This window comes from Aspergillus vadensis, assembly GCF_003184925.1.
Source record: "Aspergillus vadensis CBS 113365 unplaced genomic scaffold BO88scaffold_9, whole genome shotgun sequence".
Taxonomy (NCBI): domain Eukaryota; kingdom Fungi; phylum Ascomycota; class Eurotiomycetes; order Eurotiales; family Aspergillaceae; genus Aspergillus; species Aspergillus vadensis.
In genome coordinates this window covers 885,776-911,933 of record NW_020292047.1, presented here as the reverse complement: position 1 = coordinate 911,933, position 26,158 = coordinate 885,776, and the positions used below count along the sequence as shown (strand labels likewise).

The window sequence follows — 26,158 nt, the reverse complement described above, 5'->3', positions numbered from 1 at the left end:
TGGTTTCAGGGAAGACATTCTCATTAAATAATTAAGCTACTACAAAATCACCGCAACCGACTTATCAACCCCATGCATCGACTCGGGGAACTTGCAGTCTGCACTGCAATGTCCCTGCTGATTCTCCCACGGACACTGATGTCCACAAATACACTTGGGGTCCGTACACCAGATATCATTCGGGCAGACGCACGTTCGCGTAACGCACCAGAGATCATGAACATCCCTAGATCCGAGTCGGCGTCCATGTCTGTGCCCGCACTCATCACCAAGGGGACACTCTCCTAGAATATGATATCTACTGCAGTATTTCGACCTTCGCAACCTTTCGAAGTTCTCTCTGCTGCTGGCCCGGGGTGGCGGGTCAACCCGTTGGCTCTGGCTGTTAAGCTGGACTGTGTTGAATTGGATATGGGTGTCGTATGAGGGGGAGATATCGAATGTTATGACTGAGATTTTGGATCGTTTGGATCTGTTTGTTCTGGTGGGGGATGTCGCTTGAAGGTTCGACTTTGCTATCGTGGCGTAATTGCGCTTTGGAGTTGAGGGTGTGCTGAGGCTGGTTGGAGAGCTGCTGGGTGACGAGTTGGCGGATGCGGTTTTGAATGCGCTGAAGGATGATGCTCGGGAGGGTAGCTTCGTGGATCGGAAGACCTCGGGAAAGGATGTGGTTTGGAACTCGCTTGCTAGCTGCTCCATTTCCCATGCGAAGGGTGCTCCCTGGACGAGCGAGATGCGGTTGGACCCTTGGTGGGAGCCGAGGATGCGTGCGTAGCCATTGTCGGTCGAGCCACAGAAGATGATGCGACGGCAGTGGACGTCTAGGATATCTTGTTCGAATGTTGCTATGACGGTGGTTAGTACATGCCATGATTTGGTGAAGAGGGCGACGTACCCCGTATTTTGACGTCTGAACACTCCTTACCGTTTCCTGCATCGATAAAATCGCACAGGCTGTTCTCCATATTGAATCCCCGAATGAATGGATCTAGCGCTTCGTTGGAACGCAAGATGTGTGCTTCCCGATACGTTTTCATCAGGCCCGGAACGTTGGCGTACACCCGAATACGGTACTGGATGTTTGGGCTGGCCTGTGGATCGATATCACGAATGTGACGCTCGACGGACTTTCGGAGAAGCATGGCAGCTTTGCGTCCACCGTTGTAGCCTTGTCGGATGAGAGCATCGTTGAACTAAGTTGTCAGTATAGGACGAGACAACAGTCGGACGCTTACTTACATTCATGCAGTCACCGTCGACAAGCACAGAAACAAAACTTAATTTGGACTGCAAAACTGTATGAGCCTAAGGAAGCGAGACATTCAGGAGGGAAGAAGTACCTGGTCAAGCCGCAAGTCGTCGTACTCTGTTTTATACTTCTTCAATTCCTGGAACTTCGCATCACCAAGCGTGTTCTGAAGGGCCCTCTGCAGACTTTCGACCTGGGCAAAGAGATTCTGTCGAAGAAGAGGTTAATAAATTGAATATGCGTTATGCTGTGAAGAAGAGTACCTGAAGAATTTTGTCTCTGCTATCTTCAACTGCCAGCACGGCTTCGTAGCGTCTTTTCACTTCTAGGAGGTCGATCATTATGACGACTTATGAACACGATGTATATACCAGCGTATGTTCCCCAGAATGAAAATATTTTGTGAAGTATAGAATTGAACAGGCAGAGGAGCAGGTTCCGGATCATGTCGATGGCTAGATGATATTTATATTGTATGGTTGGAGGCGGCAGGTAACTGGGGCCTATCAATGAAGCACCTTTCGAGGCCATGGTTTTCGGGAGACACCACGAATGTCGCGACTTCGAACCACCCCATGAAACATTGTTAGCCAATAAGTCCTGCGTGTTTATCTGAATCCCAACGGATCAGCTGTGCTGAGATTCCAGCGTGTCGTGCTGGAAAAGTGCAGCGGTTAGTATACGCCATGGGTTGGACTTGGCCGACCCGACAGACGCCCAGTGTGATGAGCAATGACACTGCATGGAAGCTGCGCTAGAGAAGTTAGCGTGAGAGGAGATGTGAAATCGAGTGATTGTCGCTATGGAGAGGGGAAGAGGGGAGAGACGCCGAAGAGACGAGGCACGCACAGCTGGCGCTAGATTGACGGGTTGGCATTGGCTGGCCCCAGGCACCCCCATCCGCCATCACTGCGAGGACCCAGACATCTTCCACCCGCTTGGAACCGCTTGCGTTTGTGATGTTGGAATATTTACTGGCAACGGGAGATGTTGCGCTTTAATCCCAAATCATAAGGTCTTGCTTCATTCTGTTGGTTTGGCGCGCAACATTGTCCGGAGTGTCAAAGGACATGGCTCTATTCCTTCCAGTCAATGTTTCCAACAACAGATCTCATGATCGACAAGATTTTAGAGTTATCTTCTGCCGTGTCCTAGGATACATCTAAGGCCGAACATTGTTTCAAAGATAGAAATGTGTTGGTGGTTGGGATAGATGATGAAGACCATAGCGGAAGCTTGAAAGTGTCACAAGAGATAGTACATGAATAGAACGAGTGATAAGCATGACTGTCAGTCTCGGGCAGTTATACTAGTATTATACATTGCCTACTTTCACTATGAATGCGTACGCAGCATGCGTGCTTATATAATTTCCCCTGACCGGCAACAGCACCTCTTTCCTCCCTTCAGTATGAATGCTGGGAATGGATTCTGGAGAATGGCTGTTCCATCCGAAATCCAGCAGTAAAAGCTTACCAACCGCCATACAAAGCAGGACATCCCGCTCATGAAAGGAACCTTCCCGTGCGCGACCATTATACGAATGATTTCTCCTCACAGTCACATTCCGAAGAAGCTACACGTGGGATATTCGGATGGTTAAGATCGACAGGGTACCCTGGCAGCGAAAGGCCTATATACGAGCATGCCTGGATCGATATAGAAGGCACTGATGATGAGGAAGCTACAGAGGTTGAGGACGGACGGGGAGATGTATCATGTTCTGAAGAATATGTATGTAGAATGCTGGCTAAAGGGCATAGTGCCTTTATATTAAACTTAGGATAGGAAAGGATAGTCGATGTACCCTTTGGGGGTACCGGGAGTATAGGCCAGGTCGCCATTGAAAGGGTTTGGTGCGATACCCTTCTTAATGCAAGCCACAAGATCAGGCGTTGAAGCGAACGACCGACCGAATCCAACGGCGAGCTTGAAGTCCTTATACTCCTCAACAGCGCGCTTTGCAGAATCTCCATCATACCCCCCAGTGATGATGACAGGTATGTCTGTTCGCCAGCTATCAAAGACAAAATCAAGAGGCTTTACACGGTCCACATCGTACCAGTTATCCACACGAGATGTAATGACGTGTAGGTAAGCCAGGTCCAACTTCCGCAACTCAGTGACTAGATGAGTGAACTGAGACTCCGGATTCCGAGGCTCGATAGAGTGGTATGTGCTCCAAGGACTGATGCGGAAGCCAACACGATCACCACCAACAGCATCAACAACAGCGGCAGTGACTTCGAGTGCAAAGCGCGAGCGATTCTCAACCGAGCCACCCCATTTATCCGTCCTATTATTGCAAGATTCTTGGATGAACTGATCGATAAGATAGCCATTAGCACCATGAAGCTCCACGCCATCGAAGCCGGAGGCTATGGCATTGCGGGCAGCAGTGGCGTGGTCGCGTATGGCGTCATGGATGTCCTGCTCGCTCATCGGCTCCGGTGGTCTATCATCATTTTCAGTCTCTATGGCACTGGCTTGAGCCTCGAGGGGGATATTGCCAGATGAGAGCTTAGAAAATCCCTTGTCTGCCGTGCGACCTGCACAGCAAAGTTGCAGAAAGATATAGCAACCCTTGCTGTGAACTTCTTCGGTGATGGCTTGCCATTTCTGCAGCTGGCTTTTGCTCCAACATCCTGCCCATTGGGGAAGACCCACGAGCTTCTCCGATACGGCTGTGCCTTCGGTGATTATTAACGTGCCTGGTGTGTGTGATCGCTGGCTGTAGTATTCCTTGGCGATTGGCAGAGGTCCGTGGTCTGAGTCTGTGCGAAATCGTGTCATGGGTGCCATGACAATGCGGTGTTGGAGCTGACATTGTCCAATGTTGAGAGACTTGAATAGTGGAGAGGTCGTCATATTGATGTGCTGGCGCCCAATTTCAAGAGTACGAAAAAGCGTAGATTTGATCAAGGATGAGACGATATATGGTTGTTATAGAAGAGCAGAATAAGTAACTTGATCAAGATTGCGACCCGCCCAAAGGAGTTCCGAAGCTTTTCCCAAGACGTTGTCGTATAACTATTACTCAATGAGGAGGCTTGAAGGATTATCACATAGCTCAAGAATGGATGAATCTAGCTCATTTTTATATCTCGACTATTATATGACGGCATGGACAATAATCAACCTTACAAGGCATCTATCTATATGTATTTGTCAGGCTGAGTTGAACCTACTCCAACTCCGCCGCTGAAATCATTCGGAGAAGCGACCCAAGTTTTTGGAGAAGTTTACCCCAACCGCGTCAACCACTCTTGACTTTTTGTCTCGCAACTCGAAATTTCAATTGATACTGCATTGGATATGATCATCATTTCAGTGTATTTCTGTAGTGCCAGTATTGGGTATGGGACATTTGATGGGCGTAGATGCGAGGATCTATGTATTGAGATCATATCATCTTCAGGAGCAAAGTGGAAGGCTACAAAGCGGAGATGTTATATTGTTATGTTTTAGATATAACGCATTTGGGGCTAAGAATGTAAGGCACCAAGAAAGGTACCAAGAAGAAGACCAAGTTATTTCATGTCATTAACCCTAATACAAAATCTCAAAATAATTGGTAGCAGATGTGGGTGATCTTATCATCTCAGTCACAACGACGCAGCACTTGTCGGGTATTGAGTTGATGTATATCTGTAAAGTTAGTAGTTTGATGGAGCCGCAAATAGAACAGAAAGCGAGCAACAGATTAGACTAGAAAGATTCTTACTAGGTATGGAAAAATTCGTACACTATCCAGCATAACATCTAGACAAGCTGCAATGCCATCATCAGTATTTGATGAGAGCCTGGCTTAATCAGGGTTGATTAAGGTGCATTAGCGCAGAACCGCTTTTCAAATTAAGGAAACATATTAGCTGCACCCCATAAAACTAGCAGATATCACTAGGGGCACATGTAGAACTAAAACTCATGTTGGAGGAATTCATCCTACAACAGGTTTTTGGCAAGGTCCACACTAAGAGATTTAGTAATGCTCTAACTCGGGATTACAACAAGGCACTTGTTGACAAGGATTACAGATTAGTCCTGGATATCTCCAAAATCTCCATGAAGCTCTATCGAATAGATTTTGTGAAACGTTGTCGGCAGGGATCAAGGGATATGTCCCTTAAACCAAAGCCAGGTAAGTACCCCAACTCACGATATTACTCCAACTTCTTTCGCTAATAATGTGGTTTGATGTCTCTGCAAATGCCAACGTCGTTACTCCAACTATTTGATGTATGCCAAGGAGTATAATGGATATAAGTCTACTAATTGTTAACATCTATTGATCGTTCTAATTTTCTTTTCGCACAGTGTTTAGGATACGAAACACTCATATGCAACTTTGAATTTATGCTCACAATCCCCCGGACTATATCCGGTGTATTTACATTGATAATGTTTCCTGGGTCTTATGGTAACTTCAGAATAAACAAGAAAAGATTTTGAAGGGTTGGACACTTCTTTCCAATTTCTAGATTGAGGGATAGGGATGCATAGTTTTTGAGCGTATTGGGATCAAACACTACATCTTTGATAACGCTAGGACTAGATCACAGGAAAACGCGAGCGTTGACTCTGGCAATGCCACACTAGATACTTCAACATACCTTGGAACATTGTTTCCTTTGGTTCAGCGATGAATATAATGGATGTAGCGATGTTTATAATCCATTAAATGAGCATTGATTCCGTTTAATTGAACGAAGCACTGACACGTTGAGGTTATGGCCTTCAGTGTTGGGATTTGTTTCCTTTCAGTGGAGCTTTATTCACTCCTCATGTGAGTAACACATGCCTTTTCTGCGATCACTGCCTCTACTTCACTACTACTTAGCAGTAACACGTACTGTTTCGCAAAACTCTATATATATATTGAAATCCCCTCGTCTTTATGCTTTACTGTAAGAGCTCACTCTCGCTACCCATATACCTCATGCCGAAATTTGTGGCTTTCTCGTGTTGCTTGCTCTGCTCTGGCTGGCTGGGTGAGGAAGACTGGTCAAAGGATTTCATAATAGGTAGACTTTACTCTTCTCCGGGCTTGTCAGTGTTAACCGATCCCATCTAGTGTGCCATGAGAATGGCAAGCTTTACCTTGGTCAGCTGTATTACGACATGTCTAGGGCTTACCAAGACATATATTTCGATGAAGATATTGATCAACCGGAAAGAACTGTTGTGCTTCCTTGGCCTTCCTACACATCAACGGATTGCTTCCTCATTCATTTCTCCTGCTATCAAGTTCTGCTTGAGCAAACTGCATCGCAGATAGAAGTTGAACAATTATTTCGATTGTGTCAGGCCTTACAGCCAGATAGACGAAGAAATTTTGGAGACCACGCACAAATGGAGCTGCACAGTATGATATAACCTACAGCGGATATTTTAACCATGCTGATATCACTTCCCAGCTTGCTTCGATCCACATACTGCTATTATACCCTCTGACATTGCAACACGTTGCACTGGGCCGTACATGGAGACAGACTCTGCTCGCTGTGATTCACAATTGCTTGAACTTCCCCTTGAGATTTTCACCATGATCCTAGATTACCTTCCACCGACGGATCTGATTCGGGTGTTTTGCTCCAGCAAGATTGCGCTGGATTACGGTGCTTCATTCATGCGCCGAGAACCAAAGCAGTTCTATCGATGTCTTCCAGCTGATGACGAAGGTACATCCTTGCGCAGAGTGCTACTTGTCCTTTCTTCGGGGTTTCTAGGATCAGAATACCATAGTGCAGGGCTCGATCTGAGATGGGAGGTAGTATCTAGAATAACAGAGGTAAGCAAGTACATAGGCAACCTGGCTATTGATTCGATGTCGCCGACCGTGGATGTATGCGCCCCGACAAAATCGAATAATCATGCCTACGGATTCAGGGATTCCTTCGCAATCTTGCCCATTGATCTTCAAGCGATCACGGTCTATGGAGTTAGAATGGAGGGCCATATTTATGTTTGCGGAATTGATCTTCGGACAAGAAGCACTAATCAACGCATTGGTACCCATTCCGAGCTAGTCTCTCAACTCTATCCTATACATGATCAGATTGATGTTATCTGTTTTTTGTTGGACGCTGTCGGGATCAGAAGTCTGAAGTTCGGTCGTTCAGAGTGGAGCTTCGGGGATCCGAAAAGAGATCAATGCTGGGAAGGACTTAGTATAAGGAGAGGGGAAGGGAGGCTTAAAGTTGTGCGAGACGTATGTGTTTCTTACCAAGACTCGACTCCACCTGCTGGTTAACCAGTTTAACGAAATGATCCAGGCACTCAAATTCAGACATATTGGGTGGTGCTCCGACACTACCGTTTCCTTTCCAGAAACTCTTCTAATGCAGAAAAGCCATGCATTCTGGAACGGTCATATCGATGAGACTCATTACATTGCAGGAGACCCTCAAGATGAGAAAGATATGGTATCGAATATTGGGAACTTCACTGTCGAGGCCTTGTGGTTAACAGAGAATCTATCGGGAGTCACGTTCTATAGTGCGTCAGGTGGTATACAAGGTATCACCATACATTACTCGTCAGGAGGGACAAGCACCGCTGGTCAAACCAATGACCGTCGTACGTATTTTCCGATACACAGACCAGATGAGGTTCTTGCGAAGGTTGTTGTTCGTGTTCTTCCACAGTTCCGATTTCCATTTCTTAAGGTAAGTAAATCTACTTATGCTCCCTAACTTTCCTTCATTGGCTCATTATGACTAGCTCAAGGCGGGGGACGAAGACGCAGAGGAGGTTTATAGCAGCCTAAGTCTCAAACCCCCGAAAAACTGCTATATCAAAGGTTTCTATTTTCGGATTGTAGACCCGTGGATTGAATCTATTGGGATAATTTACGATGATCTAGAGGAAAGGAGTGATTTACAGGCTGAAGCATGAAGATTCTGAGCCTGGCAAAGCTATGCAAGCGTTTTCCGCCAGAAGACTTGAACAGTCATGAACTTTCTTTCTCATCTTGACAAAAGAATCTCTCTCGTCTATTGTTACGTTTTTAATGTGTCCAAATTCCCCCAATGTCTTGAGGATTTTCAGTGGTATACTCAAGTCATTGTTCAGTCACTTGTTTTAAGCCAGAACCACTACAATAACTGCAATCCATCCCACATTATTCATATTATAACACAGCACCAAAATAATCCCTCACATCTAAGCTCCCCCACGACTCTCCAGCTCCTCATACAACTCCTTCGTCCTCTCAAATCCATCATCCAGTGCACCCTTCCCCAACTTATCGTCATGGTTGATAAACCGCCCTACCCTCTCCATCATGAATCCCCTGTACCGTGCCGCACTACACAAATGCGTATGCCAGACTAGATCTATATCCAACGTCGGAACGAGCATAACGCCGGGATGAAGACGAAATAAGTCGACGAAGTTGTTGTAGCGTTTTCGAGCAGTTTCTAGTATGTCTTCGGCATCAGGATAAGAGATCCATAGACAGTCGTGCATCTGGTCGATGAAGTTCATTTGGCGGAGGACGTTGTGTAAAAGGGCTTCGTTTTCGGGGGATATTGATGGATGTTTTTCTTGGTTTGGTTGGTCTGGTGTGGACTGGGCTCTGCTAATGGTGTCTGTGAGACTGACAAGAGGGTCTGTTGTTATGTTTGCTGTAGATTCGAGCCATTGTTTGTTTGGGCTGGGGAGGGTATAGGACCAGTTGGTTGGGTTGATGCAGTCGTGCTGCAATGCAATAGTTGATTAGTATGTTGGTAGTCCTGTTCGATCCATGGTGCAAACCTACTATAACAACCCATGGCAAAGGCACTTCCTGAATTCGATCAAGCTGACGGCTTGTACAGAATTCCTTGTAATCGGATGGATTGAGCAAAAATGCGTGCCAGACCATGAGTATGTCTGGCAGTTTCAGTAAGTGGATACGCCCGTTATGGTCGACAGTGAAACTTACCAACAGGGGGAAGTATAAGTGTTGCATTGTTTCCATCACGCTCAAGCTGCTTCTCCGCAGCACGGATCCAGACCTGGAATCTCTCAACTGCAACAGACACAAACCGATGCCACTTTTCCGTCCTCTGTGTTTCCCTACGATGTTTCGATATCCATGAACGGCTTGAATCGAGACGGAATACGCGGTCTAACTCCTTCGACTGGATGATCTGGATACGCAGGTTACGGAATACTTCGAGCAGTTCGAGATGGACGGCACATTCCCCGATCGCTGGGAGGTCCGAGATACCTCTTTGAGTATCATTTGATGCGGTACCTAAGGTCTTGAATAAGTCTGGACGAGGGATTGAGGTATTTTGGGTTGTTTCTTTGAAAGGACGGCGGAGGAACAAGGGGAAACGTCGCTGGCGATGGGCCATCGTGCTAACAAGATCTGCAGTAATATCTATCAGGTTGTCCTGATGATGGACTCATTTAATTTGGGTTCTGGTTCGGTCTATATATCTGGTCTTCTGACAGCCTTGTCTTCTACGAAGGCTACTTGACATCAGCCTTACAGGCTGAGCAAAGCTAAACGGTGAATGATGCCCTCATGACTATCGAGTGACGAGATCGTGTCCAGTCAGAGGGTATCATCAAAGAAATGGCTTGCAGGCAGTGCAATGGCAGCCTTCCCATTTGCGAATACTCAAGGCTCAGCATACAGCTCGTGTTCGAGACCTTACTCAAGCCAACCTAAACTGGTGTGTCTTGGCTATCAACCATCATGTAGTTTGCAGTGGACTTAATCGGCCTACTGTCTACTCTGCGAACTATTGTTTTGATACGCTGAAACCTTTTTAGTGAAATACTACGGACTATTAAGCTTAACAAGCACGCAATCTAACTGTTCGGCAAGTCAGCGTCCGTCGCGGAGCTTCTGTTAAAGATTGATCCCCGCCAAGACGCCGCTTCTCCTTCGTTCGGCACTAGAATTCCGCCAACCGACTATCTATGGATGCCTCAGACGCAGATATTTGTCTCCGGTTCGAAGAGGGGCTCTGGATCATGACAAGCATCCGGTGACGCAGCTGGAGGAGTTGCCAAGCAGAGATTGCGTTGCTTCTTAGGGGGAAAGAGGGAAGGGATCGGCGGAGAGAGCGAAAAGGTCACGGAGGGAGACAGCGCTCTCGATCGGACTGAAAGGTCCAGCATTGACAAGATTGCATTACCTGGGAGGTTATTGGTCTCGTGTGTGCAGTTCGTCTGTCAGCGAGAATGGCAGGGTCTGCTAATCATAGCCGCCGGAATTGGGGGAAGATTGTTATCGAGAAAGCGATCAGTGGATCAACTCCGGGGCCGAAATCGTCAGCGCATGTCGGCATCGCCTCAGCCGGGGATTCGACCGACAAGCCATGACGGAGTGACTCGCAATGACAATCAGGCTTTCCGGCTACTCCTCATCTCTTCAAACAATCCACTGCACCACCATGGAGCTGCTGTTTCAGTCCGGGCTCCTCTCCGTGTATTTGCAACCCAAAATAATATAATTGCAGCAGAACCTGGTCCATTAGACAAGCCACTACGAGGATGCTGACGCAGCCCTTGTGGTGCAGGGCCCATCCTCCGCTATCACGGCCGGCCTGTGCCTTTGGGAGACGATCCGGCATTGTTCTTCTCCCCAGGGCTCTTCAGCTGCGAGTCTCGTCCTCGTCCTCGCTCTCGCGTCTGCGCCATAAGAACCCTAGTGTCTCCTCCTCTCATTCTCCAGTTGTCTCCTCATCCAATGCTTTACTCTGTCCCGTCACACGTCCGACTCTAGTCCCTTCCATCGCCGCAGCCACCTCCGCTACCTCCGTTACCCTACCTCCAATGACCACCCAATCCAGAGACCACGGTGGCCACCATGGCCACCACCACCACCATCACCATCACGGAAACGTCTACCTTACCTCTACCGACAAACATGATGCTGGTGTGCGAATTACGCGACTTGGCCTACTCGCTAACCTCGCCATGGCCATCGGGAAGTTCATCGGCGGCTACGTGTTCCATTCCCAAGCTCTCATCGCCGACGCCTACCACGCCCTTACCGATCTAGTTTCCGATTTCCTGACATTAGGCACGGTCGCCTGGTCGCTCAAGCCGCCGAGCGAGCGATTCCCTAATGGTTATGGCAAGATCGAAAGCATCGGAGCCTTAGGGGTTAGCGGGCTGTTGCTCTGCGGAGGTGTGTTCATGGGCCTCAATTCCGGCCAAGTTCTGCTGGATCAGTTCTACCCCCAGGCTGCGGAGGCGATCGCGCATGTAGGCGCCCTGGGCCACGGTCACTCGCATAGCCACGGCGTTGAGGCAATGGGCCCGAGCATTCATGCCGCATGGCTTGCTGCGGGGTCCATCGTGGTGAAGGAGTGGTTATATCATGCTAGTAAGTACCCTGAGGAATTTCTGCCCTAACACTAACTAAGATGGCTAACTGCTCCTTTCCCCGACAGCGATGAAAGTTGCTACGGAACGCAAGTCCTCGGTACTAGCCTCTAACGCCATCCACCACCGCATCGACTCCCTGACCAGCATCGTCGCTCTCTTTACGATTGGCGGCACCTATCTCTTCCAAGACGCATCCTGGCTGGACCCTGTGGGTGGACTTTTGATTTCGCTGATGGTCATCAAGGCCGGATGGGGAAACACCAAGACGTCGCTGCTGGAGCTCGCTGATACGAACGTTGACGATGACATCAAGGAATCGGTACAAAAAGCCGCGGCTAAGATGCTGGCGAAATTGGAGGGTGGCGATGCCATCAAGGTCCGTGATGTGCAGGGCATGAAGTCCGGACAGAACTATCTGATGGATGTGGAGATCGCCGTGCCAGGCGCATGGTCTGTCAGTCGAACCCGCCAGGTCGAGGAGTCCATCCGCACTGCGGTCGGGGAAGGCGTGCGTGGAGTCAAGCGTCTCAAAGTTCGGTTTATCCCCTTGGAGCACGAGGAGCTGACTTTCACGGAGGAATTCATCCCTGCGGATGTCACTTCTCGTGCGCGTCCTGAGCCAGAGGATGGCGAGGAGGATGAGCATGACCATGACCATGACCATGACCATGAACCCCGCAAAACCCGCTAAGGGTCAGGTTCTGTCCCTATGAATAGCATGGATAGGCATTTCAGATCTGTCCGCTCCATGTGTCAGTTGTTCGCTAGCGTTCTGCACCCCCAATTCGATGATACCCGAGGATGGATAGTGGGGGGACATCCAACATCCCGTCTGCTGCCGTGGAGTACTAGCCAGTTGGATAGAATAGAGGATTGATAGGCGATCCCGGGTGGAAGTAGAGAGGGAGACAATGAGTGGGATTTTGGAATCAAAATAGAAGGGATTGTATTATCTATGATAACTGTATCTATTGGGTCTGGATGAATGTACCAGAGCGCACTGAACTCGATCCCATGAGGCGATCCGCGGGATCTTCACTTTAGCCGCAGGTCTTAGTCAGTTGGTCGTAGTCCAGCATTAGTCTAACTTTTCCCTGTAAAGGATCCTAGAGAAAAAGTCTGCAGAAGGGACTTTTGGGCTGACTCTGAGGATCTAGACCCACGATGGCGGTCATTCAGCACAATCACTTGAGTCCAAAGTGGCCTCCCTTCCTCTCACTAGTAATTAACCGGGTAAATTCCCGGCGGCGGTGGGGGGTAGCAGGTTAAATCAATATCTTCTTATCGTGAACCCCACGCGTACCAAAAAGCACAAGAAGAATGAGAATCACTCAGTAAGCAGCGCCCACGTCGGTAAAAAAGACGAGGTCGGGCACGATCAGTCATGGGATCTGCTCTCTGGCACGCCGACATGCCAATTGCCTTCCTGTTGGTCGGATTTTGCCGACCAGCTGCCAGGCTGGCGGGAGCTCAAGGGATAAATCATCCATCGGTGTGTTAACTTCATTGCGTTTGCAATTGTTCTCTTTTCCACCCCTCTCTTCTTTCATTAGCTTCACGTAAAATCATACTGGCTTTCTAGAATTTGATTCTTTTGGATTCTTCCATTTCAATTGAGACCTCTCCACTCTATCTTATCTCTTCTTCCCTCCCTTCCGTTGAATTGCCATCCCACTTCCACCCATACGTCATCATCCCCCCGGGCCGCACTCACCATGCAAGGTCCTCTATACATCGGCTTCGACCTCTCCACCCAACAACTCAAGGGTCTCGTCGTCAATTCCGACCTCAAGGTCGTCTATGTCTCCAAATTTGACTTCGACGCCGACTCCCGCGGCTTTCCCATCAAGAAGGGTGTCCTCACCAACGAAGCCGAACATGAGGTCTTTGCCCCCGTGGCCCTGTGGCTGCAGGCCCTGGATGGCGTCCTAGAAGGGCTGCGTAAACAAGGCTTGGACTTTAGCCAGATCAAGGGCATCAGTGGTGCGGGACAGCAACATGGAAGTGTATACTGGGGAGAAAACGCAGAGAAGCTGTTGAAGGGATTGGATGCAAGCAAGACGCTTGAGGAGCAGTTGGACGGGGCTTTCTCGCACCCGTTCAGTCCTAACTGGCAGGACTCGAGCACTCAGAAGGAGTGTGATGAGTTTGATGCCGCCCTGGGTGGCCAGAGCGAGCTGGCCTTGGCCACGGGAAGCAAGGCACACCATGTGAGTATCCACCCCCGCAATAGTCTACATGAGTGTAGAGGGGTTTGGCAATTGCTAATTGTTAGTAGAGATTCACAGGTCCGCAGATTATGCGTTTCCAGAGGAAATACCCTGATGTGTACAAGAAGACGTCGCGGATTTCGCTGGTATCCTCGTTCATTGCGTCCCTTTTCTTGGGTCACATTGCACCGATGGACATCTCCGATGTCTGCGGCATGAACCTTTGGAATATCAAGAAGGGTGCCTATGATGAGAAGCTTCTACAGCTCTGCGCCGGCTCATCTGGCGTTGATGACCTGAAACGCAAGCTGGGCGAGGTTTTCGAAGATGGAGGCATCCATCTCGGCCCCATTGATCGGTACTACGTTGAACGCTACGGCTTCAGCCCCGACTGTACGATCATCCCCGCCACTGGTGACAACCCTGCCACCATCCTTGCTCTGCCCCTACGAGCCTCCGACGCTATGGTATCTCTGGGCACTTCGACCACCTTCCTCATGTCCACACCCAGCTACAAGCCTGACCCGGCAACCCATTTCTTCAACCACCCCACCACTGCGGGTCTATACATGTTCATGCTTTGTTATAAGAACGGTGGACTGGCCCGCGAGTTGGTCCGGGATGCAGTTAACGAGAAACTCGGCGAGAAGCCTTCTACTTCATGGGCCAACTTCGACAAAATCACACTGGAGACTCCGCCCATGGGCCAAAAGGCTGACTCTGACCCAATGAAGCTGGGTCTATTTTTCCCTCGTCCAGAGATTGTGCCAAACCTGCGCTCGGGTCAGTGGCGCTTCGATTACAACCCAAAGGACGGCAGCCTGCAGCCCTCGAATGGCGGCTGGGATACTCTTGACGAGGCTCGCGCCATTCTCGAGAGCCAGATGCTGTCATTGCGTCTGCGGTCTCGTGGCCTTACCCAGAGCCCTGGTGAGGGCATCCCCGCGCAACCACGTCGGGTGTACCTGGTTGGCGGTGGATCGAAGAACAAGGCCATTGCTAAAGTGGCTGGAGAGATCTTGGGTGGTAGTGAGGGAGTGTATAAGCTGGAGATTGGTGATAACGCCTGTGCGCTGGGTGCAGCGTATAAGGCGGTTTGGGCCATGGAGCGAGCTGAGGGACAGACTTTCGAAGACTTGATTGGAAAACGGTGGCATGAGGAGGAGTTCATCGAAAAGATCGCGGATGGTTACCAGCCGGGAGTGTTTGAGCGCTACGGCCAGGCTGTAGAGGGCTTTGAGAAAATGGAGAAAGAGGTGTTGCGCCAGGAAGGGAAGCACTGAGCGCGAGGATGAAGCTGAGTGGGATATGGACCGCTTAAACTAATAATGGTAGAGTTATGATTTGCAATGCAATGCAATGGTGTCGAGCGATCAGTAAACAAGGCATATAGTTGGGTAGACATAAGGGTAACTATATCTGAAATTATGCCTGAATTGTCAGGCAGCAACGGCACGCCGCCCGTTGCCATTTTGGGGCGGAACAGCGGCCACACAAACTCAGGCACGAAAGATTTCTTTCGTCGTTTTCTTTTTTGTTCCCTTCCGGCGGCACGTCATCGGCACGAGAGCATTCACGGTTTTCTTGAAAATCACAGTCTACAAGCCCCTTTGCTGACGAGCTATTGTACAACTCGTCCGGTGAGCAGAATTTGCGGTTTCTCGCTTCCCCAGGTGACTGGGTCTGACGCCGAAGAAAGAATCCACTTGCTCCAACGCACTAGTGATGGCTCAATAGGCTGGCCTCTGCGACTAGTTCTGTTCTGCTATGACTCTCCGCCGCCATCTGCATTTTGACCGAACAACCACCTCCATCGTTCCTTGATCCCTCCCCCTCACCCTCATTGCTTTCCGAGTCCTGCGACTCTGAAGGCAGCCCGGCTGGTCGAAAATGGAAGAGCAGGTAAGCTGCAGTCCCTAGTCTATACATTGACCCTATTTTGGTCTTTGTCTTCGTTTACCTTTGCTCGCTTTTTTTCTTTTTCTGTTCAGCCCACACCCCACCACCGATCTCTCTTCCCCTCCATCCTACCCCCCCTCCCCTTCCTTATATCCCCTCTCCCCCCTCTCATATTTCCCCTCATTCCCATGTCTCCCCCTCCGTCGACCTCTCGTTGACCCTCCCCCGTGTAGGTAGCAAATGCCATTGAAATCGCCGGGAACCCAACCTCCGACCAAACTCTCAAGGCTCAGGCCTTCGACTACCTGAACCAACTCCGCACCGACCCCTCCGGATGGCAGGTCTGCCTTACCCTTTTCACTAAGACCCCGCAATACTCCGAAATCATACGGCATGTGGCGTTGGAAGTGGTCAACAGTGCGGCCCAGGCGGGTTTCATTGACCCCCAGGCGTTGGGCTATGTCCGGGACGGCCTGATGGCCTATCTCCGCCAGGTGTACGGTCAGGACAACGTTACCCCCGATCCGACCAGTATCCAAAACAAGATCGCCCAGACCATCACCTTCCTCTTCTCAGCCCTCTACGGCAATGGCTGGGAGACTTTCTTTGACGACCTTCTCAGCCTCACATACAAGAGTTCGGCCAGCACGAGTCACGACAACCCGCTCGGAATTGTCTTCTACCTGCGTGTCATCAATGCGATCCATGAGGAGATTGGTGACGTGCTTGTGTCTCGGTCCCGCACCGAGCAGGACAAGGCCAACCTGCTCAAGGATTTGATTCGCTCGCGCGACATGCAGAAGATTGCCAACTCGTGGCAGCAGATCTTGTCTGAATGGCGGGACGGAAATGATACGATCGTCGAGATGTCCCTGAGAGCGGTCGGCAGCTGGGTCAGCTGGATCGATATCGGCCTTGTGGTGAACCAGACCATGCTGGACCTTCTGTTCCAGCAGCTCGGCCGGGCGCAGAAGGCGGAGCTCCGAGAAGGAGAAGAGAAGGTGCGCGATGCCGCGGTTGACGTCTTCACGGAAATTATCGGCAAGAAGATGAAGCCAGAAGATAAGATGGATATGATTATTTTCCTCAATCTCGACACTATTGTTACTCAGCTCTCGAACAGCCCCCCTCTTCATGATAACAGGTTTACCTTCAAGTACGATACGGACCTGGCGGAAACGGTGGCCAAGTTAGTCAACATTACCGTCATTGATATTGTACGGGCTTTGGAGCAGGACACCGTCACGGCCGAGTGCAATGCCAAAGCCACCGGTCTGCTGCAGGCCTTCTTGCCGCATATCCTGAGATACTTCTCCGATGAGTACGATGAAGTCTGCTCGACTGTGATCCCCTGCGTGAGCGACCTCCTGTCCTATCTGCGGAAGATCGCCAAGGTCAACCCTGCCCTGGCCGAACAACATTCATCCATCCTGCTTCCCATTCTGAAAGCCATCATCGCCAAGATGCGCTACGATGAGACCTCATCCTGGGGCGACGAAGACGATCAGACAGACGAGGCAGAATTCCAGGAACTTCGGAAGCGCCTGGGCGTGCTGCAGCAGATCGTCGCAAGCGTCAACGAGCAGCTCTGCATGGAGGCTGTCTCGGAGGTTGTGGGAAACACATTCGAGAGCTTGCGTCAATCGGGAGCTCAGCTCGACTGGCGGGACTTGGACCTGGCTCTCCACGAGATGTTCCTGTTCGGCGAGGTTGCCGTTAGGGCAGGCAGCTTGTACAACAAGGGAGTTCCTAACAACGCGGCCGCGGAGAGGTTGGTTGGTATGATGTTGAAGATGGTCGAGTCAGACATCCGGTCTTTCACCCACCCAGCCACCCAGTTGCAGTACATGGAGATCTGTGTTCGCTACAGCTCCTTCTTCCAGTATCACACCCATCTGATTCCGACCGTGCTGGAGAGCTTCCTCCAACTTGTTCATCACCCGGTCAAGAAGGTGAAGACACGGTCATGGTACCTTTTCCAGCGCTTGGTGAAGCAACTTAGAACCCATGTTGGAAATGTGGCGCAGACCGTCGTCGAGGCGTTGGGCGACTTGCTCGTGATCAACGCTGAGTTGCCGACTGAAGGCTCGGATGGAGATGAGATGTCCTCAGAGGACCACGAGGGGTCGGCTGATGCTGTCTTTAACAGCCAGCTGTACCTGTTCGAGGCTGTGGGCATCATCTGCTCCACCCCGACTGTTCCCGCTGACAAGCAGGTCCTCTACGCACAGTCTGTGTTGAACCCCGTCTTCATGGATATGGAGAAGAACCTGACCCCGGCTAAGGCCAATGATGAGCGGGCTTTACTGCAGATACACCACGATATCATGGCACTGGGTACGCTTGCCAGAGGCTTCTCCGACTGGATGCCGGGAACCAGCTCACCCGCTTCGTTGCCTGCACCTGAAGTCTCGGAGGCATTCATGCAGGTCTCCGAGGCTACTCTCGTCGCGCTGGAGTCGCTGAAGACATCCTTCAATGTCAGAACAGCTGCTCGGTTTGCATTCTCGCGCCTTATTGGCGTTCTGGGATCCCGCATCCTGCCCCAGCTGCCGCGGTGGATTGACGGTCTGCTCACACAGACGTCCTCCCGGGATGAGATGGCTCTGTTCCTGCGACTGCTGGATCAAGTCATCTTCGGTTTCAAGGCGGAGATCTACTCTATCCTAGATGCGCTGTTGACTCCATTCCTGCAGCGGGTGTTCTCTGGCATTGCAGACGCCCCGACCGGCACTGATGACGAGGTCCAGCTGGCTGAGCTGAAGCGGGAATACCTCAACTTCCTGCTGGCGGTCCTGAACAACGAGCTTGGAGCCGTTATCATTAGCGAGCGTAAGTATTATTGACTTTGATACTAGAATTAAAACTGACGACACTAGGGAACCAACCCATGTTCGAAACGGTCATCGGTACTATCGAGCATTTCGCCAAGGACATTGAGGACTTCACTACTGCTAAGATGGCGTTCTCGGTCCTTTCGAAGATGGGCAGCTCGTGGGGCGGGCCCGACATTGCGCCGGAGGGTGCGAATGGCGCGGCAGCCCAGCAACAAGCACTGCCAGGATTTGGTCAGTTCATGATCACCCGGTTGTCACCTCTGTGCTGGGCGCTGCCCGCAACCCCGTCCTTCAACTCGAAGGATGCGCAGGCCAAGCAGGTCCTCGCCGAAGCAGGAGGCCTGCAGCGCACGATATACGCCAAGACGGGCATGGAGTACCTCCAGTACTTGCGGGATCGCGAGTTGCCAGGAATGGGAATGGGAGCGGACTTGGTGGAGGAGTTTGTGGGAGCATTGGGCCGACTGGACATGAAGGGATTCCGGCAGTTCTTCCCGGTATGTGATCCTAACCATATATCCAACGCTTCAACTTTGCTAACAGTCTCGACAGTCCTTTATCCAGCGATTGAGCGCATGATGTTGTGGTCTTTTCCATCTTATCTTAACATTTTTATTTGTTTTTACCCACCCAATCATTTGTTTCAGTCCTAGATTCCCCCACGGTTTGGTTTGATGACTGATGTTCTCATGTGACCATTTACAAAACATTCACCCACATACACACTGAAGCTCTTATCGCCGACACCCACACACATATCCTTCCTGTCCTCTATCTCTCTATCCATATGTCCCTCTGTCTGCTTTCCATTCTGCTTGAACTATTTGTCTGCGGCTTTTGTCTGTTTCGGAATTAAGGATGATCAAAAAAAAAGGTATATAGTGTTTCTTTTCCCCTTCTTGCACCTTTTCCTATATCCATTTTGGCATGGCATTTTATATTGCATGAGCAGGCGTTTTCAGACCCAGGCTCCCAAGTCCGTTTGCGTGCCTGTATGCTGCTTTGCTTTGCTTGCTCTCCATTGCTTTGTTAAGGGTGGGTTGCTGGTTGGTTGGTGGGCTGGCTAGATCGTTATCAAGTACCTAGAAAGTTAGTTCGAATGATTTGGTTTGTTAAAAGCGGGTGAGGGGGTGGGTTGGTGGAAGTAGGTAGGTAGGTAGGTAGGTAGAAGAGAACAAAGGTTATCAGGATAGATAGATGTATGTTTGGTCTGATTGATTGTAGAGTATCCTATCAACCTAATCTCAATGGCATAGCTAGTAGATAGTATCTCAGTGCTACCTCCTACTCAAATCAACCCCTTGAAGACCTGAACCAATTTATCCTGCATATCACAGAAGATATTCACAGCCTAGACAGCAGTATAAACCCATTAGCAGCAACATCAACAGCAACAACCCAACCAAACAATAAAAAAAGTCCTAACCGAACTCACCTGAGTCAGTTTCTCCTCACTCAACCCATTCGCATCCCTCGTAAACGCAATCCGATACGCCGCCTCATCACCCACATACGACACCTCCTTCCCAGGCACAGCCCCCTGCACCACCGCAGGAGAATCAAACAACGATTCGACAGGTACCTTCCCCTCCAACGGCAGCTTCACCAACTCCTCCAACAACCCAGGAGCAATCGTAATATGCTGCACCCCCGCCAAGGCGAAGATCTCGTTCGTGGATGTCAAACTAGCGGGTAATACCTGTGTTTGGGATCCGATGGAGGCGTAGTATTTCTGGACTAGGGCGCTGAAGTGTAGGAGGGGGGAGGGGTCTTTGAAGCTGTGGTTGATTCTTGTCAGTACTGGATATAGTTGTGTGGATTTATGGGGGAGGGGTGTAATAGGGAGGTGTATACCCCGGCTCGAAATGAACTCGCAGTTGGTTCACGTATGGTGCTATGTACGTGCATCCTACTTCTGCTGCTAGGATGGCTTGAGGCATGGTGAAGAGGGTGGTGGCTAGGGTTCGTACCCCGGCTTGTTCGAGGACTTGGCATGCTTTGAGACCTTCCCAGGTGCTGGGGATTTTGATGCAGATGCGGGATTGGGGGTGGGTGGGGGAGAGGTGGTGGGTTAGTTTAACTATACCTGTTTGTGGTTTGGGGGTGGGGTTAGTGGTGGTCCAGTTGTTCTATTGTGTGTATGTAGAGGGGATGGATGATTGGATGGACGTACGGAGGGCGTTGACGATGGTCTTTTCGGTGGAGTAGGAGTAGTAGGGGTTTGTTTGGATGTGGATGTGGCCGGTGATGTGGGGGGCGATTCTTAGGGAGAGGGATATCATCTAAACCCATTTAGTATATATACTTCAGTTTGTGGTGAGTTGATAGTGTGGGGAAGGAGCAGGGAAGGCTACGCACTGCTATTTCGATGGCGAGTTCTTCGATGGTTAGACCGGGGTATTCTTGGATGAGAGCTTTGGCTTTGGTGAGAGAGGATTGGAGAAGCTCGGCATGTTCGGGCTTAGTGAGCTCGTTGTAGGCTATTGCCTATGGTGTTGTTAGCTGAGTGGTAAGGATGGGATGAATGCAGTAAATTGTAGGTGTATACCTGGTTGGAGGTGCAGTCGTGAAAGGGACCAAGGGTTCTGGCAACTGTGCTTTTATGTTAGTAGATGGTAAGAGGTGCATGGAACTAAGTACGTGCCTTGCTCGTCCATGGTGTCGCAGTCGACAATGGAGCGAGAGCGGATGTAGTCGAGGCCAGTTTGGATAGTCATGGTGGTTGCTGTACTGTCTGATGGAGGAGTATTGACTGGTGATTTGGATGATGAAGCTATGATATCTTGGTATTGGGGAGTTGAAGTGATCTATTGAAATACGAAGTAAATGGGTTGAGCAAGGAGGAGAGGAGGGGAAGATCAGATAAGCATGCCTCGTAAACCTCCCCTCATGCCATCTCATAGGTTTAGCCTAAATGGTTGCTTTAATACTATCTATTCCTTGAACGCTTTCGGGCCGAGAGTCTCTTTTCTCCGACCAAGAAGGTCGGAGGGTTGGTCGGGAGAGAATACCGATGTCTACGGAGCATGTCCGTAGGATACATCATTGGTTAGCCTCCTGTCATGTTGAGTAAGGCTAGGTTAAGCTCCGGAAGAGACATATTGATCGGCACTTGTCAGTCAAGTACTACAAAAGGTACACAGGTGATGAGATGAATATGTTCCTAGAACTACATGGTTTGCGAGCATATCGATCGCCATCGAGGGGTACTTGCAAACTGATGATAGTCGGTTGTAGCTAGTCATTGAGTATAGATCATAGTTGATAACTGTAGGAGCACAACTCGTTATTTCTCTTGTCCATACAACGCTCCAATAGTTCCTAGAGCCTGAGAAATGCACGATCATTACTGCTGCATGCTCCAAACAATAACATGGGTTCCAATGTAGAAGAGTAGACTAATAGTTGTGGTTATCAGAGTTTAGAGTGCCACAATCACTATTGCTGCGGGACTCTCCCCGCACTTGCCCCGGCTTTGAAACTTCTTGCATGCTACTTGGGGCTTGGTTACTGGATAGTAACTGAAAGTTCAGTTTAATAGGACGAGCATCGACTATGACTACGAGGCAAGCGCTCGTAATATTACAATGAGATAGATCAACTGCCATCATGTTAATGCGGACCCAAGGAATGGTACATTTTCTTTGTAGGATTCTTCCCGGAACTTTAAACTTGATATATATCAGACATCTCTCTTGGTTACTAGTGGTCTGAACATCAGGCCTCTTGTGGAGAAGACATTTGATAAGCTCAATGACTAGTAGTGACAATAACAGGATCATGAGATCGAAAGTTTCTGTATATTGAGCGTAATAGAATTCGCGGGTTGCTGTGATGAGCTTATGGATGGGCCTACTGAGCACCATGGCCTTCAGATTGACTGGCCTTTCCTCGCTTATCAGATGAGCTCTCCCACTAATTGCAGAGCTTTCGTCTGGCCGGCCTTATTCTGCATTCGCACCACACCGCAGTAATATTTGGGTGTCTGCATTGATAACAGAAGCTGAGGGCTTGACAGAATCAAGCCGAGACAGCAGCAGCAGTCACTGACAAGCAATGTAGCAAGTACATGACCGTTCAGGAGTGATATCGAACCCCTGTCGTCTAAGCGGAAGACCTCCCAGAATCTCAGCGACAGCGCCCATGTTTCAACCGAATTATAGCTTTGATGCTTGCTCTACACGAGGCCTGAAAGGCTAGTTCTACGCGAATTCGTAGCGAATCCTACAGTCATGTGACCCTGATATGAAACCCTTCCATCTCATAGGACAGAGAAGAATGGGCGATTAACGACGGGACAGCTCCTTCTCAGGTATCTCATTTGACCTCGGCGGTCACGACAGAATGCCGAACCAGTGAGGCCCTGCTAAGCACGTCGACATCATCCCGAATGGTAGACAACGTGGGCGGAGACCCTTGGGAGAGAAGAAAAAGAAGAAGAGGAAGAGAAAGCGACGGGAGAAATACACAAAAGTCGAAAAGCCGGAACTAGCGGGCGGTGAGGAGATGGAAGATGGATCTTCCGAGTGGTAATGCAGGACTGTTGATTGGCTGATTTTGGGGCATCGGGTGAAGTCCCGTGACTGGGAGGTGAACCCGAGGTTGTCCGTCCCGTGATTCCGAAGCGTTACGAGCGAGTCGGCAGTTCGAGGCTACTTTCTTCTTGGACGACTACGACGACGACGGTCAGCTTCGTGTGCCCGAATCAGCCTCTCACCATTTCTTGAGGTTATCAATTTCATCATGCTCTCTCAGAAGGTTGCTCAGCAATCGCTGCGGCGGCGTACGTACTTACTTCATCCTCTTCAGTTAATCGCGCGACACTGACCTCAATGTTGCAGTTGCCGTCCAGCAGCCCTACGCCCTGCGTTGGTCTCTGATGAACTCGGTCTCTCCGGCTGCTGTTGCTCTCGGAAGAGCCGTTCAGACTAGGTGAGCTACTATGCGTGATTGGGATTCTCAGATGCGACTTTCGACTTGTGAGGGGTTCGCGATATCGAATTCGACGTCATGAAGCGAATATCGCTAAGTGGAGGCGGAACATGGATTGCTAACGTTGTCATGCAGACACGCTGCTACCTCCTCCAACTCCTCCGACCCTACCAAGCTCCTCGCCCAGCAGCGTCTCAACCGCCCCGTCTCTCCCCACCTTTCCATCTACCGTCCCCAGATCACATGGATCGGCAGTAGTATCCACCGTATCACCGGTATTGCGCTGTCCGGAAGTCTCTACCTCTATGCCTCTGCCTACCTCGCCTCTCCCATGCTCGGTTGGGACCTGGGCTCTGCCTCCGCTGCCGCCGCGTTCGCCGCTCTCCCTGTTGTCGCCAAGGTTGCCCTGAAGACTACCATGGCCCTGCCTTTCACCTACCACTGCATGAACGGAGTGCGCCACTTGATTTGGGATACTGGTGCTGGTCTTACCAACGCCCAGGTCATCAAGTCCGGCTGGACTGTGGTGGGTCTGAGTACTCTTAGCGCTCTCATTCTTGCTTTCCTGTGAACTATTGTGACATACCTCTGATTCCTGTTGTGTTTTAAAATTGTTTTCGTGCAATATATTTTATACCAGTCAATTGACGACTGTTTTTGGATTAAACTTTACATCTTCTCACCCTGAACTTTGAGCTCCGTCTCATCTGTTCAAGCCGTGGAATTTGTCGGCATGTAGGAGATATTTGAAAGAAAGACTAATGCCTTAGCCGTGACCCCCTACAGCCGCCTGGAGGGAAGGCGAAGCGATGGCCTTGATTCCACGGAAGGTACTTGTCGATAGGTATGTCCTAAAGCCATGAGGTTGGAGATCTACGCAATCCTAGGTCATGACTGCTATGGCTCTCATGCAGAAACTGGCCGTGTCGTTGTCTAGTGTGCATTCTACTCCGTGAACTCCTCAAATGATAGGACAAAAATAAAAAGCAATCCGCCACGCCTCTATGTCCGTTTCCCCCATGACTTAGGTTTGAGAGCCTGGCAGTTGACAATTCTCATGGATATTCTCCCTTTCTTGCCTTCGCCTCTTGATGATGTCAAGATTTTGATTCAATGGTGCACTGCAAATTTCATTCCCTTCCCATCACGTTCTATTGCAGATTTGTCAGAACGTACTCAACATCGCGGGGTAGGTTGTTGCTTATAAACTTACCTTCTCTACTAATTTGTGCTGTCCTTCGAAAAGAACCAGTCTTGAACAATCGATGATCATGCAGGGCTCGGGGGCGGATTAGGAGGTATAGGGCCTGGCGAGGGTGGATCATGCACGGAATAGGGAATTAGTGCGACATCCTCGCAGCTACTCCAGATCGGCAGAGGGATGTCCTCAAGTATGAAATCGAAATGGGCGCGATACATGACGCAATATCTTCGATTGGAGGTCAATTGACAAGACAGTTTCAGCAGCGGCTAATCTGATAAAGGTATCAGGTGGTGCAGTTGTGTGACTATAAGTCTGAAGGATTTGGTGATATGCCGCAAGATCAATGAAGGAGCAGAAGACAACGGGGTAGGATATGAGCTGTTTCTCTTGGTGTGAGTTGGCTAACATCCCGCATTAAATACTAGCCCCAGAACCCAGCACTGGGTCCGAAGGATGCCTCTGAGTTGTACACCGCCATACCGATCAACGTCCTACCAGCAGTGAGGAACCGCGTGGATATGACACTTCCGATAGTCTAACGGTGATCTTCATGGCTATCGCCGGATCTCGATGGGATTTTTGCCGTTTCTGCAAGGGCCCGACGGATGTTTGGTGGTATGTAATGTTAAACAGCGTACTCTTCGTTGTATGTTTCGACCAATTGCCCCATATTTTGCCTCCTTGAGCACGAACTGACAAAATTTAGTGAATAGCGTGATCTTACAGAAGACATGTTTCTTGCTGGTCACCCGACGGCTGGAGACTCCGGGCTGCAATCCCGGAGCATACGGAAGACTAAAACTTCACGCTCCACTACATTCGATACCGGATGCAGGAATTCTATGCCCGGACTTTCATGATCTACTGTACCCCACTAAACTTGTTAAACGGGAGCTGCCACCTGCCGAATCTCATTACTGCAATCCTCTGTTGGGTAATCTTATCCGTCATAGTCTACAGTGTTATTCATTGCCGCTCTGGTTCCAAGTACCTTGGGAGATCATGGATAGTTGTTTGATAGTGCATCGTGAAGACCAAGCAGCATTATCTGCTGATATCCGAGTCCGAGGATACTATTGTTTGGTGCAAATGATCAAGTGCGGGGGCCATCCGTCCAAACAAATATACTGACACACTGGACTACTCAGCTGATAAAGCCGGTGTACTGAGAACAAACAGGACATAAGTGTCGACATTGTTCAGATTACATGTTTCGCCCGCCCCTCGATCATTCCTACTTTGCTCTTGTTCCCCAGTAACCATTCTGGGTCATTCAGCCAGTTTATCCCGAACGATAGCCGGGGCTGGCGAGCTGAAAAGGTCCTTAAACGAGCGGTCAACAAATGAGATAGAGTGGTAGCCAGCAAAGATACGGAAGAGTCCAGATTATGGAACTGGAATACAAGGCACACTGCAGTAAGCACGTGGATTAATTTCTGAGCCTTGTGCCACTCCAAGAATGTTGAAGATTCAGGAAAGCGGGGGAGTAGCC

General features: G+C 49.8%; 10 protein-coding genes across 10 annotated transcripts; 6 read left to right on the top strand and 4 right to left on the bottom strand.

The window, feature by feature from the left end:
* Nucleotides 1-47: 47 nt before the first annotated feature.
* Nucleotides 48-1,915, bottom strand: BO88DRAFT_481671 (CCCH zinc finger DNA binding protein; the record flags this gene model as incomplete). The annotated part of the gene is made up of 7 exons (XM_025712191.1): nucleotides 1,513-1,915; nucleotides 1,341-1,457; nucleotides 1,240-1,287; nucleotides 896-1,193; nucleotides 512-845; nucleotides 303-390; nucleotides 48-281 (listed from the first exon to the last, which is right to left on the bottom strand). The coding sequence occupies exons 1-7, from the start codon at nucleotides 1,588-1,590 to the stop codon at nucleotides 48-50; spliced, it is 1,197 nt and encodes a 398-aa protein (XP_025563870.1). The 5' UTR covers nucleotides 1,591-1,915.
* A 1,079-nt stretch (nucleotides 1,916-2,994) lies between these two features.
* On the bottom strand, nucleotides 2,995-3,892 carry BO88DRAFT_404416 (FMN-linked oxidoreductase). The gene has a single exon (XM_025706608.1). The coding sequence runs from the start codon at nucleotides 3,689-3,691 to the stop codon at nucleotides 3,029-3,031; it is 663 nt and encodes a 220-aa protein (XP_025563869.1). The 5' UTR covers nucleotides 3,692-3,892; the 3' UTR covers nucleotides 2,995-3,028.
* Nucleotides 3,893-6,794: 2,902 nt separating this feature from the next.
* Nucleotides 6,795-8,146, top strand: BO88DRAFT_425013 (uncharacterized protein; the record flags this gene model as incomplete). The annotated part of the gene is made up of 5 exons (XM_025708794.1): nucleotides 6,795-6,930; nucleotides 7,057-7,460; nucleotides 7,525-7,828; nucleotides 7,856-7,921; nucleotides 7,992-8,146. 5 exons carry the CDS (start codon nucleotides 6,795-6,797, stop codon nucleotides 8,144-8,146), a joined length of 1,065 nt encoding a protein of 354 aa, XP_025563868.1.
* Nucleotides 8,147-8,351: 205 nt separating this feature from the next.
* On the bottom strand, nucleotides 8,352-9,628 carry BO88DRAFT_387296 (uncharacterized protein). The gene is made up of 3 exons (XM_025704814.1): nucleotides 9,177-9,628; nucleotides 9,012-9,124; nucleotides 8,352-8,950 (listed from the first exon to the last, which is right to left on the bottom strand). Exons 1-3 carry the CDS (start codon nucleotides 9,592-9,594, stop codon nucleotides 8,414-8,416), a joined length of 1,068 nt encoding a protein of 355 aa, XP_025563867.1. The 5' UTR covers nucleotides 9,595-9,628; the 3' UTR covers nucleotides 8,352-8,413.
* Nucleotides 9,629-10,744: 1,116 nt separating this feature from the next.
* BO88DRAFT_414536 (cation diffusion facilitator family transporter) lies at nucleotides 10,745-12,275 on the top strand (the record flags this gene model as incomplete). Its single annotated transcript, XM_025708170.1, has 2 exons — nucleotides 10,745-11,582; nucleotides 11,650-12,275. The coding sequence occupies 2 exons, from the start codon at nucleotides 10,745-10,747 to the stop codon at nucleotides 12,273-12,275; spliced, it is 1,464 nt and encodes a 487-aa protein (XP_025563866.1).
* A 1,024-nt stretch (nucleotides 12,276-13,299) lies between these two features.
* Nucleotides 13,300-15,077, top strand: BO88DRAFT_338231 (xylulokinase; the record flags this gene model as incomplete). Its single annotated transcript, XM_025702971.1, has 2 exons — nucleotides 13,300-13,794; nucleotides 13,863-15,077. The coding sequence occupies 2 exons, from the start codon at nucleotides 13,300-13,302 to the stop codon at nucleotides 15,075-15,077; spliced, it is 1,710 nt and encodes a 569-aa protein (XP_025563865.1).
* A 607-nt stretch (nucleotides 15,078-15,684) lies between these two features.
* Nucleotides 15,685-19,109, top strand: BO88DRAFT_425009 (Ran GTPase-binding protein LOS1; the record flags this gene model as incomplete). Its single annotated transcript, XM_025708793.1, has 4 exons — nucleotides 15,685-15,696; nucleotides 15,927-18,525; nucleotides 18,573-19,027; nucleotides 19,083-19,109. 4 exons carry the CDS (start codon nucleotides 15,685-15,687, stop codon nucleotides 19,107-19,109), a joined length of 3,093 nt encoding a protein of 1,030 aa, XP_025563864.1.
* A 322-nt stretch (nucleotides 19,110-19,431) lies between these two features.
* BO88DRAFT_274347 (transaldolase family protein) lies at nucleotides 19,432-21,401 on the bottom strand. The gene is made up of 7 exons (XM_025702378.1): nucleotides 21,175-21,401; nucleotides 21,079-21,122; nucleotides 20,889-21,017; nucleotides 20,704-20,812; nucleotides 20,385-20,616; nucleotides 19,966-20,308; nucleotides 19,432-19,881 (listed from the first exon to the last, which is right to left on the bottom strand). Exons 1-7 carry the CDS (start codon nucleotides 21,245-21,247, stop codon nucleotides 19,819-19,821), a joined length of 993 nt encoding a protein of 330 aa, XP_025563863.1. The 5' UTR covers nucleotides 21,248-21,401; the 3' UTR covers nucleotides 19,432-19,818.
* Nucleotides 21,402-23,273: 1,872 nt separating this feature from the next.
* Nucleotides 23,274-24,033, top strand: BO88DRAFT_443405 (succinate dehydrogenase cytochrome b560 subunit; the record flags this gene model as incomplete). The annotated part of the gene is made up of 3 exons (XM_025710017.1): nucleotides 23,274-23,313; nucleotides 23,372-23,462; nucleotides 23,598-24,033. The coding sequence occupies 3 exons, from the start codon at nucleotides 23,274-23,276 to the stop codon at nucleotides 24,031-24,033; spliced, it is 567 nt and encodes a 188-aa protein (XP_025563862.1).
* Nucleotides 24,034-24,982: 949 nt separating this feature from the next.
* On the top strand, nucleotides 24,983-25,961 carry BO88DRAFT_274283 (uncharacterized protein). The gene is made up of 3 exons (XM_025702376.1): nucleotides 24,983-25,032; nucleotides 25,092-25,312; nucleotides 25,373-25,961. Exons 2-3 carry the CDS (start codon nucleotides 25,237-25,239, stop codon nucleotides 25,795-25,797), a joined length of 501 nt encoding a protein of 166 aa, XP_025563861.1. The 5' UTR covers nucleotides 24,983-25,032; nucleotides 25,092-25,236; the 3' UTR covers nucleotides 25,798-25,961.
* Nucleotides 25,962-26,158: the final 197 nt, after the last annotated feature.